The sequence below is a fragment of the Pelmatolapia mariae genome, linkage group LG6 (assembly GCF_036321145.2).
Source record: "Pelmatolapia mariae isolate MD_Pm_ZW linkage group LG6, Pm_UMD_F_2, whole genome shotgun sequence".
Lineage (NCBI taxonomy): Eukaryota > Metazoa > Chordata > Actinopteri > Cichliformes > Cichlidae > Pelmatolapia > Pelmatolapia mariae.
In genome coordinates, this window is record NC_086232.1 from 22864273 (window position 1) to 22878961 (window position 14689).

Below are 14689 nucleotides of genomic sequence, written 5' to 3' on the forward strand. Positions count from 1 at the left end.
AGAAAGAGGTTCTGAACACAAAAGAGAGCTGCAAGCACAGGGGTAAACACACGAGCCAATTGGGACGTCAGGGGAGCAGGAAGGGCCCCTGGTGAAGCACCCCCCCCCCGCCAAACACACATGAGCGCGCACACACACACACACCGTCGTCTCCTCCTCCTCCTTCTATCCTGCACTCTAGAATTCACTTATCCCCAAATCCCTTTCCCTACTTTACTGATAACAACAAGGAGCGGGCCTCGGGAGCTTAACATAGTGGCAAATCCGGCCGAGGGAGTTCTGTGCCAATACACTCTGCGGCTCGGCTACGTCTGCAGGGATTAGAGCGCTTTCCGGGTTTCTTCACCAAGTGCGGCATCTTGAAATGACTTTAATTTGTTTCATTTGAAATAAACTGCCCAGACACTCAGAGTTCAATTTTATGGATGACCTATCAGCACTGTTATCCAATCACAGTGTTAAGAAATGTTTGCCGTGTGTTGGGGTGCTTTATGTTTGGCTCCCCGTGCATTATCTGTGGCTTGTTATAGCAGCAGAGTTTGCTTCGGCATGTTCTGATAGAAAGAGACACTATACACAGACCCAATTCGCCTCTGTGTTTTTCTGCCCCCTCATTATACATGTTTGCTCTAATAACTTGGCTTTATGCAAAAGTATAATACAAGTGACAAGGAGAGCACCACACAAGCCTGGGGAACAAAGGCTCCTGGGACTGCCCTCGACTTAATTTGATTTTTTTCCCCCTCTCTTTGGAGAAAGAAAGAGATTGAGGAACTTACTGAAGATATCATGCCTGTGTCCTGTGTGTGATACGACATACTGAAGGGGCTTGGAGGGATCGTGACTGTAAACCCCAGTATGCCCGTGTCAACTCCTATGGCAAAACCAGATTACGCTTTCTCTTGTCTCTTTGAATAGAAACACAGCTCGCTAGCATGGACTTGGCATGACCGTGAGAGGATAGCAAGCTCTATCCTGACACGACTGGATGAGGCAGACTGGGCAGATCACCAGCGGTTCACAGCAAAAACATCTTTTATGAATGCACTTGCCTCATGCATGTTTAAGCTCTGAGGGCATAACAGTAACCATGAGTAAAACAGGCAATATCAATTAACTATGTGAGAAGCTTTGTCAGCACGCCAGATACTAAGAAGGCACCACATGACGATGCAAACTCAACGTACAAATACGAGTAATCACATTTGATAACCCGCTGTGATAAACTGCTTATGTGACACAAGCTCGGCTATATGGCTTTTTGATTTAAACCACCTTATATTGCAGTAATAAGTTATGACAAAGGGACATGTTGTGACTTCAGACTGTTTCCAAGAAGAGCTGCCCACTCAAATCACAGCTGAGTGCCAGGAAAACTAGTTAACAGTTTGGTGCTGTGGAGCTCCTTTGTGTGCAAAGGCTGGTGCGTCTAAGCTCAGATGGCCACGCAATGTTACACCGCGGGTGCCTTAGTGGGAGTATATATACAGCAAACTTAAAGTACTTCGCACCCAGGACCCCTACAGTGCTGGATCAGCTATTGTGCACCCAAAAGCCTGCGCCTGTTCTTAATCCTCATAATTAGAATAAATTCTTACTCTTCATTTGAACTGACTGACATTTGTTCTCTTGACAGTTTATGACCACGGGGAAGGGAAATCAAATCTAAAATATTCTTCCATGCTTGTATATAGAGTGTACATTATTGGTCTGTTTTTAAGGATGGAAAATATATCATTTGAATTTCCCTGAGTCATTTAAACATTTTCTTCTACGTGCTGCTAGTTCTTGATGTTCTGGGTGCTTCATTAAGAAAAATAACAGTGTCAGGTGTTCGATCAGATGCCTGATATGAGCTGTAATTAAATTTCACTCATAAGCACTTCCAGTGTTGATTGTGACTTCCATCTTTAAGGTGCAAAGGCAGAAGTAGCAAGATGGTGTCATAGAGTCGTAATGTGGGAGGGAAGAGGTTGGGGTGGGTGGATGGTTCAACATGATATGCAGCTTTGCCCACAGGAGCCTATTTGTTTCCTTCTGCATTTCTCTCTTTAAACTATGAAAATAATCTTTAGCTAACCCAAGGCAATGATAAAAAAAAATAGATTTTTTTGGTTCTGTTTTCAAGGGTTTGTTGGCAGGAATCATGTGATGATATTGAAAAGTTATACAACATGTTCTCATAGAAAACTTCCATTTATGGGTTAGTTTCTAAAATCCAATAATGGTAAATGAGTTGGTGCTTATAGAGTGCTTTTCTACTCAATTTGAGCACTCAAAGCACGTTCCTACTACAATCCTCATTCACCTACTTTTACATTCATTTTTTCTATGTAGTTTGAAGCACTTTTGTCCTAATGGTAAAGCACACAATGAATGCATTGGGGTCAACTCGGGGTTCAGAAATGTGCAGGTTGGATGAGCCAGGGATCGAACCACTGAACTTCTGATAAGTAGATGACCCACCCCAGAAAAAATAAGAAACAAACAAACAAACAAAAAAACAGATAACGGCCTTACTTTGAAGCCATGACCAGTAGACTACTGCGACTAAATGTCTAACTGAGTCAGTTCCTGTCACACAGGCTACTGTCCAGCACAGGGTTCAGTAGTCATGAGTTAGCTGTTTTGTTTTACCTGTCAGCAGACACCACATATCACATGTAGCACATTGAGTTATAACAAGCTGCTGTTTTGATGTGTTTTATTTCTCCCTTTTTATGCATTAGCCCCATGCGTGCACACTGTGGAGAGACACGGGCGGGATAATGCAGCCCTCTGCCACAGAGAGAGGTGTCGGGCCAAGTCGCACTCCTGCCATCCACAATCCATTCAACATGCAACACACCGCTAGTCTCTGTGTGTGTTGCTGGAGGGGAGCAAGCACTGATACCCTCTTAATGTCCTTTAAGCTGGGCCCAAGTGAAAAATCACTAATGTGAAACAAAGCCCAGACCATGGCGATCACGACTGAAGCCTTGGCTCAGCACTGTACTGTATTTTGTGTTGTGGCTAGTGTCTGAAGGGAATTTGGTAATTACTGTTGTGTTTGTGATTGCAATTTTACACCTGCCATCCCGGAACGGTGTTTATTTAAAATAATACAGCTTGTTAGGATCATTTAAATTGACTTATATGCTATGTAAATGGACACAATTGGATGAATCAATTTATGAGTAGACAGGGAATGGGGACGAACGTATACAAAGCAGCAACACTATAGTCACTTTGGTATTGCTGCTACTCTTTACCCAAAACAAATATATGTTATTTTTTATGTCAGCTTTGATGTTGATGTGCATTTAAGCAGTTGCAGCACAGAAGGGATGTGAACATCCACTCACCCTGGCACTCTGTCCAGCAATAAGCTGGTCATCTTCAGTCTGGACACTAGTCCTGCTGCGAGTATCATAGTCCTCCTGTTCAAAGTCAGAATCATCTTCCAGCTCCTCTGGTGTCTGCAGCAAACACAAAGACAGAGATAAAGTCAGAGATCAGGGAACAAACTGAAATAGACAGCTGAAAAGGGCAGTTTTTTCTGCTTTCAAGCCCCAACGTGCTGAAATCGTGTCCTTCTGATGCGTAGAGAATGGCTTAAAGATCCCTGAAAAGTTAATTGTCTCTGCCATTTTCCTACGTAAGGTCTTCCGTCATATTAAAAACCATATCCAATAGGTATTTCCAAATCAAATTCACAGCCATAATGATTTATGCATTATTTACTGAGTGCTAAAAAGATAACTGGGAGGAAAGAGAAAGTCATCTGTGAATGCATTTACTGTAACATGCCCCAAAGCATGTTGTTTAACTGCAGAAGAATAAATCTGTGAACAACTTGCATTTGTGCATTATTCACAGGTAAATATCTGGACCCATTTCCACAAGATCATTGATTGTAACTGCAGTTTATACAGAATGATGTTAAAAAGGAAGCCAAAAAGGGCTGCCAAGTTTTAGTCAATTAAGGGGAGGAAGCAGCTTGGGGCGGAAAGCGATGGTGCAGCAGAGTATTTGTGAAACGGAAAAGCTCAAAATCAAAACTCTTTACAAATGAGCATAACAGAGATGCTACCAATATCGTTTCAATCGCTTAAATATTATAATCAGTGTTATTATTAATTTTCTTTGAAACATTTTGACTTAAAGTCTTTAGCCAAACTCTTAAGTTACTGTTTGAAGGCTGAATGCTTTTTTTTTTTGGCATAATATTTAAAAACTGCTGTGCAGTGATTGTAAATTCTTAATGTAATTCAAGGCTAAAATAGTTTCAAAGCTGGGGAAAAATCCCTGTGTGTTTCATCAAATAAAGAATTCAGAGGAATTAGCAAGAAGAAGAAGAAGAAGAAGAAGAAATGAGAGAATATCTGCTTCAGTTTGTTTATAACTTTGGAAGTGTTTTCTGTACGAGGCGAGTGACTCAATCATTAATAAGCATCTTTATTCCTCTCTGCTGTCTTTTAAGTGACGTCCCAATGATAAAGGCTGCTAGTTTGCCAGGTAACTTCAAAGCAAGTAGTTGATCTAACGCAGATGGATCAATTTTAACAGCATCACAATGATAACACAGCTGGGCGGCTTAGCTTCTGTGGAGCAGAGGATCAAATATAGACATGTATCTGTGTAAAATTATTCTTACATGGTGACAGCCTGTATTCACAGTTCTGTCACAGCTATGCTTGTGAAGAGCATAGTGTTGCCTGGTTATTTATATCAGTATTATAATAAACTAACAGTAGTTTAGTTTTTCTCAAAAGGAGCACTTACAATATAAAACAGGGCCACAAAAGTACCACAGGTTGCTAGAAGGCCTACATTTAACTGTGCTAAATTTCCTTCTTAATTTTAGCACAATGCGAATGATTTTCTTTCAGCTCAATCAGTGATATGATTATTGTCTAAATAAAAATAAAAAATGTGCCCATTCTGCTCTAATGATTGCATCGTTGAACTAAGGAAATAAAAGGCAAAAGGGAAGAGCATTTACACATTGGAAATTAGCTACTTATAATTTATTCACACAAATCTCAGGCCATATGGAGCTTCATTATCCATTCTTTAATTCAAGTCAGTTTGTTTGCTCACAATAGTGGGAATACAATTTCTTTATAGTTCCTAAATAGCCCATTTCGTGCGTATCCATTTGTAAGCAAATACAAGTGACAAACATTAAAAGCAAATGTTTTATCAACTCATTCTACTGCAAAAACCTACAATTTAGCTAGCATACAATTCATTTATTTTACTGTTTTATTGAACATAAAATCATTTTTTAATCATTTCTTTTGTTGGTAGCTTCACTAAATTATAGGATCTTGTTTCTTTACTGATCTAATTTCATTTTATAGATATAACAGTGTTATCCTGTCACAAATTAAATGCAGTATATTGCTGGTGCAGTTGTTTAAGTCTCGGGTAAAATATCCAGGATAAGGGAACCAGTTACTGACTATCTTTGTGAGACAGGTTATTCATGATAGCCAATTTATAAAAAAAAAAAAAAAAAAGAGCCAGCTGTGTGAATGTGCAGCAGTGAAGATGATCGGTTTTGCTTTTCGTCAATAAAAAAAAAAGTCTGATTAGAGCTGTGATCACATAGACATTAAGATTGTGATAAAAAAAACAAAAGCAGCCCCCTCATTGATTTCAATCAGGTCATTGCGTGGGGGTGCCAACTCAGAGGTTGCGTTACCTTGGAGATTGTGTTGCTATGTGTATAGGTTTCTGCTATTTACCTTGTGATCATTTTAACAAGCCTAAGGATCTGTCAATAAAAGAGGCCTACTATTACGATTACATTTTAGCATTTACACAGGCCATGAAACAACTGAACCCCATCAGATCACAGCAGCTCCTTTCACTGATTTCATTTTTAATCTTAATGTCTAGTAAGTTTGAACCTTCTAGGTGAGACAGGCTGTAGGTCAGTTTCCTGAGACCGGGAAACTGCGTAAATATTGGTTATATTGCAGTCTCCACCCATTGTTCAGTTTCATATCTCTTCCATTCTGTGCAATACTTACTACTTTCCCCCCTGCACTCCTGCGTGCATGTGTATGCGGGTACATAAAGGCCAGGACAAAAACCATGTTTCCAAGAACTTTCATAATAACTTTCCACTCTACTTAAGTTCAGCCTCAATTTTTAAACACTGTGGAGAATTGGTTTCTTAATCCACTGACTGCTCATGAGATCTGTGCTGTAAAAATTCTAAAGGAGCTATTACTTGGTCTAAGTGGGGGAAAAATTTAAAAAAGTACACTTAAAAAAAAAAAAAAAAAAATTACACGTGGCACCAACATTTGCTATCTATACGATGAAGTCAGACGACAGAGAAAGCAAGGATCTTCCAAGTTGTTTCCCCAGAAAGTAATTGAACTTGGATAGGATTATAAAGCCAGCTGGTCCCGGGCAGTTCAAAGCTGCCTGTTTTACATTATTTACTAACATCAAATTATTTTCCATAATTAGATTTTTTTCTTTCCGAAGCTGAACTGGGAAACCTTCCAGCCTGCATAAAGTTGAATAAATGAATTACGTGGTGAAAGAGGAGGGACAGGTGGGGTGGGGGGGTGGGGGTGCAGATACTGTAACATCAGATTTGGTATGTGAAACAGTAGAGCTGGTATCTTGTTGTTATGGAGCCGTTTTATCGTGACACGCTGTCAAGGGTTCTGCCAGATTCATAAAACAGATCATGTGACACGGGTGACATTCCAAATGAGAATTGAAGATTTCAATTATGCGCTTCTTCATCCTTAGGGCGGATGTATGTTTGTCACAAAACTTCCACTATCACCTAAGACAGACAGCAGCACAATTTTCAGTGGGAATAAGGTCCCTGTGATGAAAAGCAAAAATTCTGGAAAGGGGTGTGCAAGTGTGACAAATTTGTCATGTTCACCAGTAGATTCAGGAAGTTTTTAATGTAACAGGTTTTATGATAGAAACCCTCCCACAAAACACAGGTTATTACCTCAACAAGACAGATATTTAAACCAAATTTAAAATACCCTAATGGTAGTAAAGCTGCAAAAAAGCACATATTCAAACTAAATAAGCTCAACACTTTGTCAATGACAAATTAGCAGCATTAGGAAATGAGCAAACTGTTCAGATGTTTAAAATAAAATACCCAATCAAATATTTTGAATACACAGAGGAAGATGGGAAATTGGTGCAATTTGCTTTTTTTTTTCAACTGGCATTTCAAAACACTTTGACACTGTCGCTGAGCTCTAGAAGCATTTCAAAGTATCTCAGCTAGTCTTTCCCTTTTGCTCTCTTACAGAAGATAATGGACATACCCTTATCATGAGGACGGCTTTCCTGACGTCGCGGACGCCATCGTAGACCAAACGGGATGCATCAATGAACTCATTCTCCTCAAAGGGCTGTGGGGGGTTCATACTCAGTGCCTCGATAGCTACTTCCACTTGTTCAGCAAATCGGGGCATTACTGCAGGAAGAAAGAGGTAATGGAAGTAGAGATAGAGAACAAAAGAGAGACAGGAGATATGGGTTTATCACTTTTTTCTATGATAGGTGAAGGATTATGATTAAGTAAAGGAAAATATATATGAAAACACAGCTATGACTGTGCTGTTTCTCTATCCAAGGACATGACCACCGCTGTCTTCAAAATGTCTCGCAGCACATTCTTCATCAGTCTGTGTTCACTTCTGGAATGTCACCCTAAACCTCTTTGTAAACAACAATATGCCATTCACACACTGCACACCAATTAGCTACTCCACATCGGCTTACCCGGCACGGAGACTGGCCTGTCTCTCCCAGATCGGTTTGTGTGTTTGCTGCCATGTGGCACGGGGAAGTGTATGTATGTGTGCGTAACCTGGGAGCTCGCTCGGAGATGTCTGTGTGCTTCAGTGTTACAGCGCAAGGACGCGAGCTCAGCCTGTCAATTCACAATGCCGATGAAGGGAAACAATTTCATCAAAGTCTTTTCGAGGCAGACAAAAGCCAAGCAACAAAAGAAACGTCCCTACTGACCATAAAAAATGGTTGGTTTTGTTGTCGGTACCCATTGGCTAGACCTGATGGAAGAGCTTTATGTTTTTTGTGTCTTCAAATGAATTGTGCTGAATATGAATAGACATTGTTTAATATCCAAAAATACAGACTGAAGGTTTTAAATATTTAGCAGGCCACCTTTCCAAGTAATCTCCTGTTGTGTCACAATAATTGAATTCCAGCTATGATAATGTACTTTTTTTTCTTCTTATGGACTTTGTGCTGTAGCAAATTATCATAACAAAAGCAAAGGCTTACCTAGAAAGCCAGTTGCCAGCTAGAAAAAGGTGTCCATTTACTGTATATTTGTGGGTCTCTTTTCAAACACTACAAAAGCCTAAAAACCCACCATTACTTTTGATTTCATTTCAGTAGCACAAATAGAAAAGTATTTTCTTTGAATCCAGAATAGATATTAGAAAATGACTTTATGTACAGAAGGACAGGGTGAGACAAAGTAAGAGAAGGACACTGTTTTATGTGTTTTAGGGAAAAAACCATTCAGCTGCTTTAGAAGTAATAAGCAACAAATATGTATCAATGGAGTGGATTTTTGAAGTGCTGATACTATGAATAGTTTAAGACAACATCATTAGAGGAGAAGACAGCTCTAATGAGCACAGAGAGATAAGAAAAACTGTGGAAAAGATAAATGAGGTATTGCAGTTTGGCCAGAGAGCCATGTTTGTGATTTTATTAGCATCTTCCACACTCTCGCCCCATTCTGACATGAAGAGTGAACTAAATCAATTAACTAGCTTGCACTAAAGGTGTATGAATCTGCAGTGTGCTTATTTGTCTGATATAAAACATACGGTATATTTCACCAAACATAAAAGGCACTACAAAAAAGTCTCTCCCTTTTTCTTTTCATTTTTAATTCAGTTTAATCCACTTACTGGAGAAGCGTAAAATAGGCTTTTGGGAATTGCTGGGAAGGCGTTTTAAATAGAAATATTTAAATGTTCTCTGTGCTCTTAATGAGCAAAGTTGCTGATGGTAAGGAGCAATTTCACTCATTCCAGTTGAAAAATGATGAAGGGAATTAAATGTGACCATGTAGGGATGGATTTTTTTCACCCTCTAAGCTTAAGCATACTTTAAGTGAGAAGTTATGGAAGTACAATGAATGCCTCAAACCTCAAAGCAGACATGGTGCGCCCCTGTGCCATGTTTAACAAGATTTAAACAGCACAATCTGCACAGTTCCTGATTTCTAAGCCACAAAATTCAAATTAAGACGGCTACATTTAGACAATCAAACACACAGCAAAACTGCACGGAAGCACACACTTACATTCAACAGGTGAACACAAAAATATCTCCAAATCAATGATGTTGGCCCACTGGGACGGAAAATCTTAACAAGTACAAGTTTGCGAACGATGTTTCCAAATCTGTGGTACTGTGGCGGGTGTTTTTTCTGCACTTTTGTGGCAAAAAAAATCAAAACAAACAAATAAGAAAAAATAAGCATTTTCAGATTTAACACAACTATATATATTGTGTGACACTACTACACTTGCATGTTACAACATTGTTTGGCCTACTCATGATGATGGCAAACTGCTATTTAATCATAGTGAGAGAAGTAAAAAACAAGGGGTGGTAGATGTTGTTTATATCTTAAAAATGGGTCATTTGAACCCTTTGCTAAGTGGTTGCAAAGCGGTGTGATGGTGCCATAACATACCATCAATATTTCAACTTTTGCTGATATAAATTAGATCACAGTGTTGTGAAATGTAAATGATGTGAGGCTTTTATAAAGCGTTAGTGATGCATAAATGACAAAAACAGATCATTTTAGCCTGTTGCTAGGTGGTTTGCTCAACTCCTGACAACCAAAGCAAAAAATAAACACACAGACAGAGATTTTGGATATTACAGAAAGATATCACATATCACAGCAACAAAGTTGCATTTTATCCAGTTCCAGATCAATTCTTTCCACAATTCCCCAACACAGTCTGTTTCAAAAGAAAACACAAAAAACAACAAAAAAAGAAAAGCACTCCCAAGCAATGCTGTAGTATGAAGCACACTGTAAAATGTAATATTGTGTTTAATTAAAAATATTAAATAGGCTGAACTCAATTTTTATCAATTTGTTATTAGAACTCAATTTAAATAACTTACCAGTACTTTTTATGCAAAAATGCTGATAAACTCGATTAATTTGAGTTGTCCTAACTTAGAAAAACTAAGTAAGCTGGAAGTTTTGCTTCTCAGGGCGGAAGGATGAAAGATGTGTTTTGAAAATGCCACGTGACTACCATCCTCCTCCCTCCCGGATCAGTCCGCATGTTCATGGCGCCAGCATTTGTTATGGAATATATTGGGCAAACCTGGAGATATTATTGTTGTCATTGCTGTGGATCTTTACTGACTTGGTGAGTAAATGTTTACTCTTATTCAAACTGATTTTGTGGCTTCTCTTAGTTTAGCACCAGGTTTATAATCTTGCTAGCTAGTTAGTGTTAGCCTAGCGTTGCTGCTGCCGCTGTGCTCATGTTACTTAAAAATTAACACCACAGCCTTAAAAACCTTACATAAAACTATGTCGGTGAATTTTTTTGTTGATTGTTTGAAATAAATAAGTGAGATAAGAGCCCAGACAAAATTCTTTGGGAGGTGCAGCCGTTAGGGGTGGGGTGGGTGTGGGGGGTGGATAACGGAGCTCTCCGAAAACGTGGAAGCACTTTTGCAAATATGTGATATTTTGATAAATCAAGTAGATATTTGAGCATTACTCAGCTACATTCTCGCCTGAAAATATCTTAAAAGGTTATTTTGTGACCCAGAAAGGGTAGTCTGGGGAAAAGGAGGATCGCATTTGTCGGCCACGGTTGTCGGAGCCTGTGCGCACTTGTAAGCGCGGCAATGGCGGAGGAGCGCGGCTAAAAAACTTACTACTTTTTCTGGGTCACAAAATAAACTTTTAAGATATTTTCAGGCGAGAATGTAGCTGTGTGAATTTCAAATGTCTGCTCGATTTATCAAGACATCACATATTTGCAAAAATGCTCCGACGTTTTCATGCTTTGTGGCAGCTTTAGAACATCTGTGGCATCTATTAATGTCAAATCTATCCTTTATTTAACAACATAAGCAAATTCTATGTTACAGTGATTGCACAGCCATTAAGGATCAAATCAGTTTCTGAAAAATGTTCTGTTTTTTCTCCCTCTGCTTGCTTCTTTCTGTCTTTGAGGCTCGGGACCAGCACTCCTGTTGTTGGACAGGAAGACATCAACTCAGTGGTAAGTATTTTGGTTTTCCAATATATTAGCAACTGTCAGTGACATTTATATTAATCAGGCTGAACTTTAATCATACTTTAGATCAGCCTGTTTTACTTATTGTTTTGTTTGTGCTTTGGTTTGGGGAAGTTGTTTCTTTACTGATCTTTTCCTGTCTGTTATTAGACTTGAGATATGACTGCACTATGCTGTTGCTGTGACTCCAGTTAATTCTACAAGACATGCTGTGTAAGTAAACAAACAACAACAGTTTGGTCTGCATTTCTTGAAAGTTCACATCCCCCAAACTTAGTTTAGAGGGTCTACACTGTATATAGTGAAGTCTGCAAGTTTTCGAACAGCAAAATTTGTTTTGTGCCCAAATCATTTTGCACATCATTAGAATGAAAGTTATTGCCCATGTCTGCATAGCCCTTTTTAAAATGATGCTTTCATGACAATATTGTGTGTTGCGTGGTGGTCACGGCTATCTAGACTGAGAATTTGGGACATTGAATGTCACCTCTCCGGCGGGGAGGGAGCCTGAGATTGTCTAAATTGGAGTCTGTTTTATACCAAATGCAGAAAAAAATGTTTTAAGAAAGCAATTAAGTTCATGTTCCAAAAAATATGATTGTTTGCTTGCAGGACACCAGGAGAGATGAGTCCTCCATCACAGATGGTGTGGTCAGTGAAGATGGTCACCTGCAGGTTCAAGCTCATTGCATCTCCAACCCACATCCACTGCCACTGTACTTAAGGGAAGTTAAAGACTTTCTTTTGCACCTACATTTGGATCACCTCGATCCATGATGGTCATTCAGGCAGTAATGCCTGGACTGGAAACAAGCCATCCTTAAAATATTACAACATTCCAGCTCATGTGTTGGAATGAAAAACAAATGTGTTGTTTAAATTAGAGACTGCACTTGTGACAGAACAATAAATATTTTATTTTGATTATATAAATAATGTAAGTACAAAACAAACTTGTGGTAGACCTAAACTTATTTTCAGAATAATTACATCTGAGACTTTGTTTCATTGTAAGATTATAACAGTGATGGCAATATAATTTTTATTCAGCAGAACAGTGTCCAGTATGTTGGCTGTTGTACTTTGTTGTGTTTGAAAATAAAAGTTGTGCTCATTTTAACATCATTACAAAAAGTGTTGTTAATTATTTTTAGTCATAATCAGGTTACCACAAATTGTTTTTTCATTTAGTTGAACTTCAAATGTTTGTCAGTAGGTTAACAATTAGTATTGTACAGTCAGAAATATCAAGTTATTCTTAATACTGCAGACTTGCAATGTATAAGTTGTCCTAACAGTCATCCTAAGTAAGCTTTACTTAGTTTTTTTGAGGCAACGAGTTTCCATAATTTTTTTGAGTTCTGGGAACTAACACGGCTGTACAGTGTACTCAAAATGAGTAAGTTGCCCTAACTTGGTCATCTTACGTAAACTTGATCCAATTTTTTTGAGTTCTGGGAACAAATGAGCTTGTACAGAGTACTCAAAATAAATACGTTGTCCTAACTTAGTCATTTTTAGCTAAGCTTTACTCAATTTTTTTGAGGCAACGAGTTTCCATAATTTTTTTGAGTTCTGGGAACTAATTAGATTTTACAGTGCAGGTTTGACAGAGCTGACTTACTTTCTGTTAACTGACTTGATAAATTCTAAATATTAAACGATAATGGTTATCATGACAGGGCTTTTCTACTTTCTTTGTTAACTTTAGACTCTCTGAAGAGACATGATCAGAGGGACAGGTGATAGAGCTCTACAAAGAACATGAAAAATATAATCCCATTGTTTACCACTCTTACAATTATCCACCCATTTACGTATCGTTTTCATTTCCTTATTGCCCTGTTACTTACATTCCAAGACAATATAACACAGACACAACATCGTTAATACTAAGCTATTACTTGGGTATTGCTTATTATTTAATTACATGGTATTTACTTTATCACGTTATTACATGATATTTAAAGCTGCTACATAATGTGCAAACCAAAAGTGTGGCTATTAATTCACAAAGTAATGTATATTAAGTTTTACTCCACAGTGTTACCTGTGTCAGCAACATCACACAGACAGAGACTCACAGAGAGTGCTTTCACAATTTGAGAGCCACTGGTCTAAAATATTACTATGTATATGTTTTCAAATTTATATACTTAAAAATGTTTTAAATATATTTTAGTACAATCTTTAGACAATCTTTGTTTTACCTCTTAACCATTTTTTGAACTGCTGTATGATTATGGCGTTATTTTTGTGCCACTATTCTGAGCGCACATAAAAGAATTTGGAGCGCACGTAAAAAAAATTGATGCATTTTGAGGAGAAATTTGTTTTGAGTGAAGAAAAGCTAAATTTGAGTGAACAAAATTCATTGCTGCGTGCAAAAAATGTATTTCAGTGTTTGCTATTATCCATACACACACACACAATAGCAGCCCCTCTCGCTCAGTTTTTGCATTTGCGTTTGCTCACAATGTGTTGCTTGCGCTCTCAACATTTCTGCCCGTGCGCGTTCAACTCTTTGTGTACACCGGTATATTTGTGCCACAAAACCAGCCAATAACAGACTTGGATGCAAAAAATCTGATTGGCTGTTTTGGTTTCCAATCAGCTCGAAATGACGAAATGCAATATCCCAGAATCCATTTCGTCCAAAACTCAAACGAGGCAGTGGCGTTAAGTTATGGCTGAACTGTCCCAGGCATCTTCTGTTGCCCTAACGACTACAAATGGGTGGACCTCCAGGGCAACGGAAAGCTACGTGATCGTGACAGCTCATTATATCACAGCGGAGTGCGATATAATGAGCGGTATGTATTATTGTAGGGTCTACCTTACAATATAAAGCGCCTTGAGGTGACTGTTTTTGTCATTTGGCGCTTTATAAATAAAATTGAATTGAATTGAGTGGTAGATACAAAGCCCTATACTGCCCTATATTGTACCATAATTTTTTTTAATAATTGCGTGGAATGAGTCTAGAGTTTAATGTTTTTAACAGGCAAAAAATACTTCAATAAGTAAATAATTAAATGTTCAATTTTTGTCTTTTTTCTTTTTTTGCTGATCCGAAAATTGATCTGATCCATGACTTAAAACCGTGATCCGATCCGAACCGTGAGATTTTTGATCCGTTGCACCACTACTTTCTAGTATCAGCTGATGTTTGCTGGAGCCACAGCTGTAAAAGCTGCTGGTCATGATATCGGTTTGGATATGTGGTGAGAGGGAAACATGAAGGTGATACAAATCATACATATATACCAACAAGACAGTGTACGTCACTGTCACAACAGCGTTTGTTTTAGTTCAAAGGCTTTATGGTTTTTCCTATAATACCTGGTGGTGTAGTCGGCCGATTTTTTGTCAGTTCAGCC

At 38.4% G+C, this 14689-nt stretch overlaps 1 protein-coding gene across 1 annotated transcript in view; it reads right to left on the minus strand.

Annotated features, from left to right (window-relative positions):
- The window catches only part of ctnna2 (catenin (cadherin-associated protein), alpha 2), a 326489-nt gene that overhangs the window by 17571 nt on the left and 294229 nt on the right, over window positions 1–14689 (minus strand). Inside the window, exons 13-14 of the mRNA XM_063476233.1 lie at window positions 7305–7456; window positions 3345–3458 (exon numbers count right to left, since the gene is read on the minus strand). Coding sequence (XP_063332303.1) covers window positions 3345–3458; window positions 7305–7456 — 266 coding nt within the window. The remainder of the gene's footprint in view (window positions 1–3344; window positions 3459–7304; window positions 7457–14689) is intronic.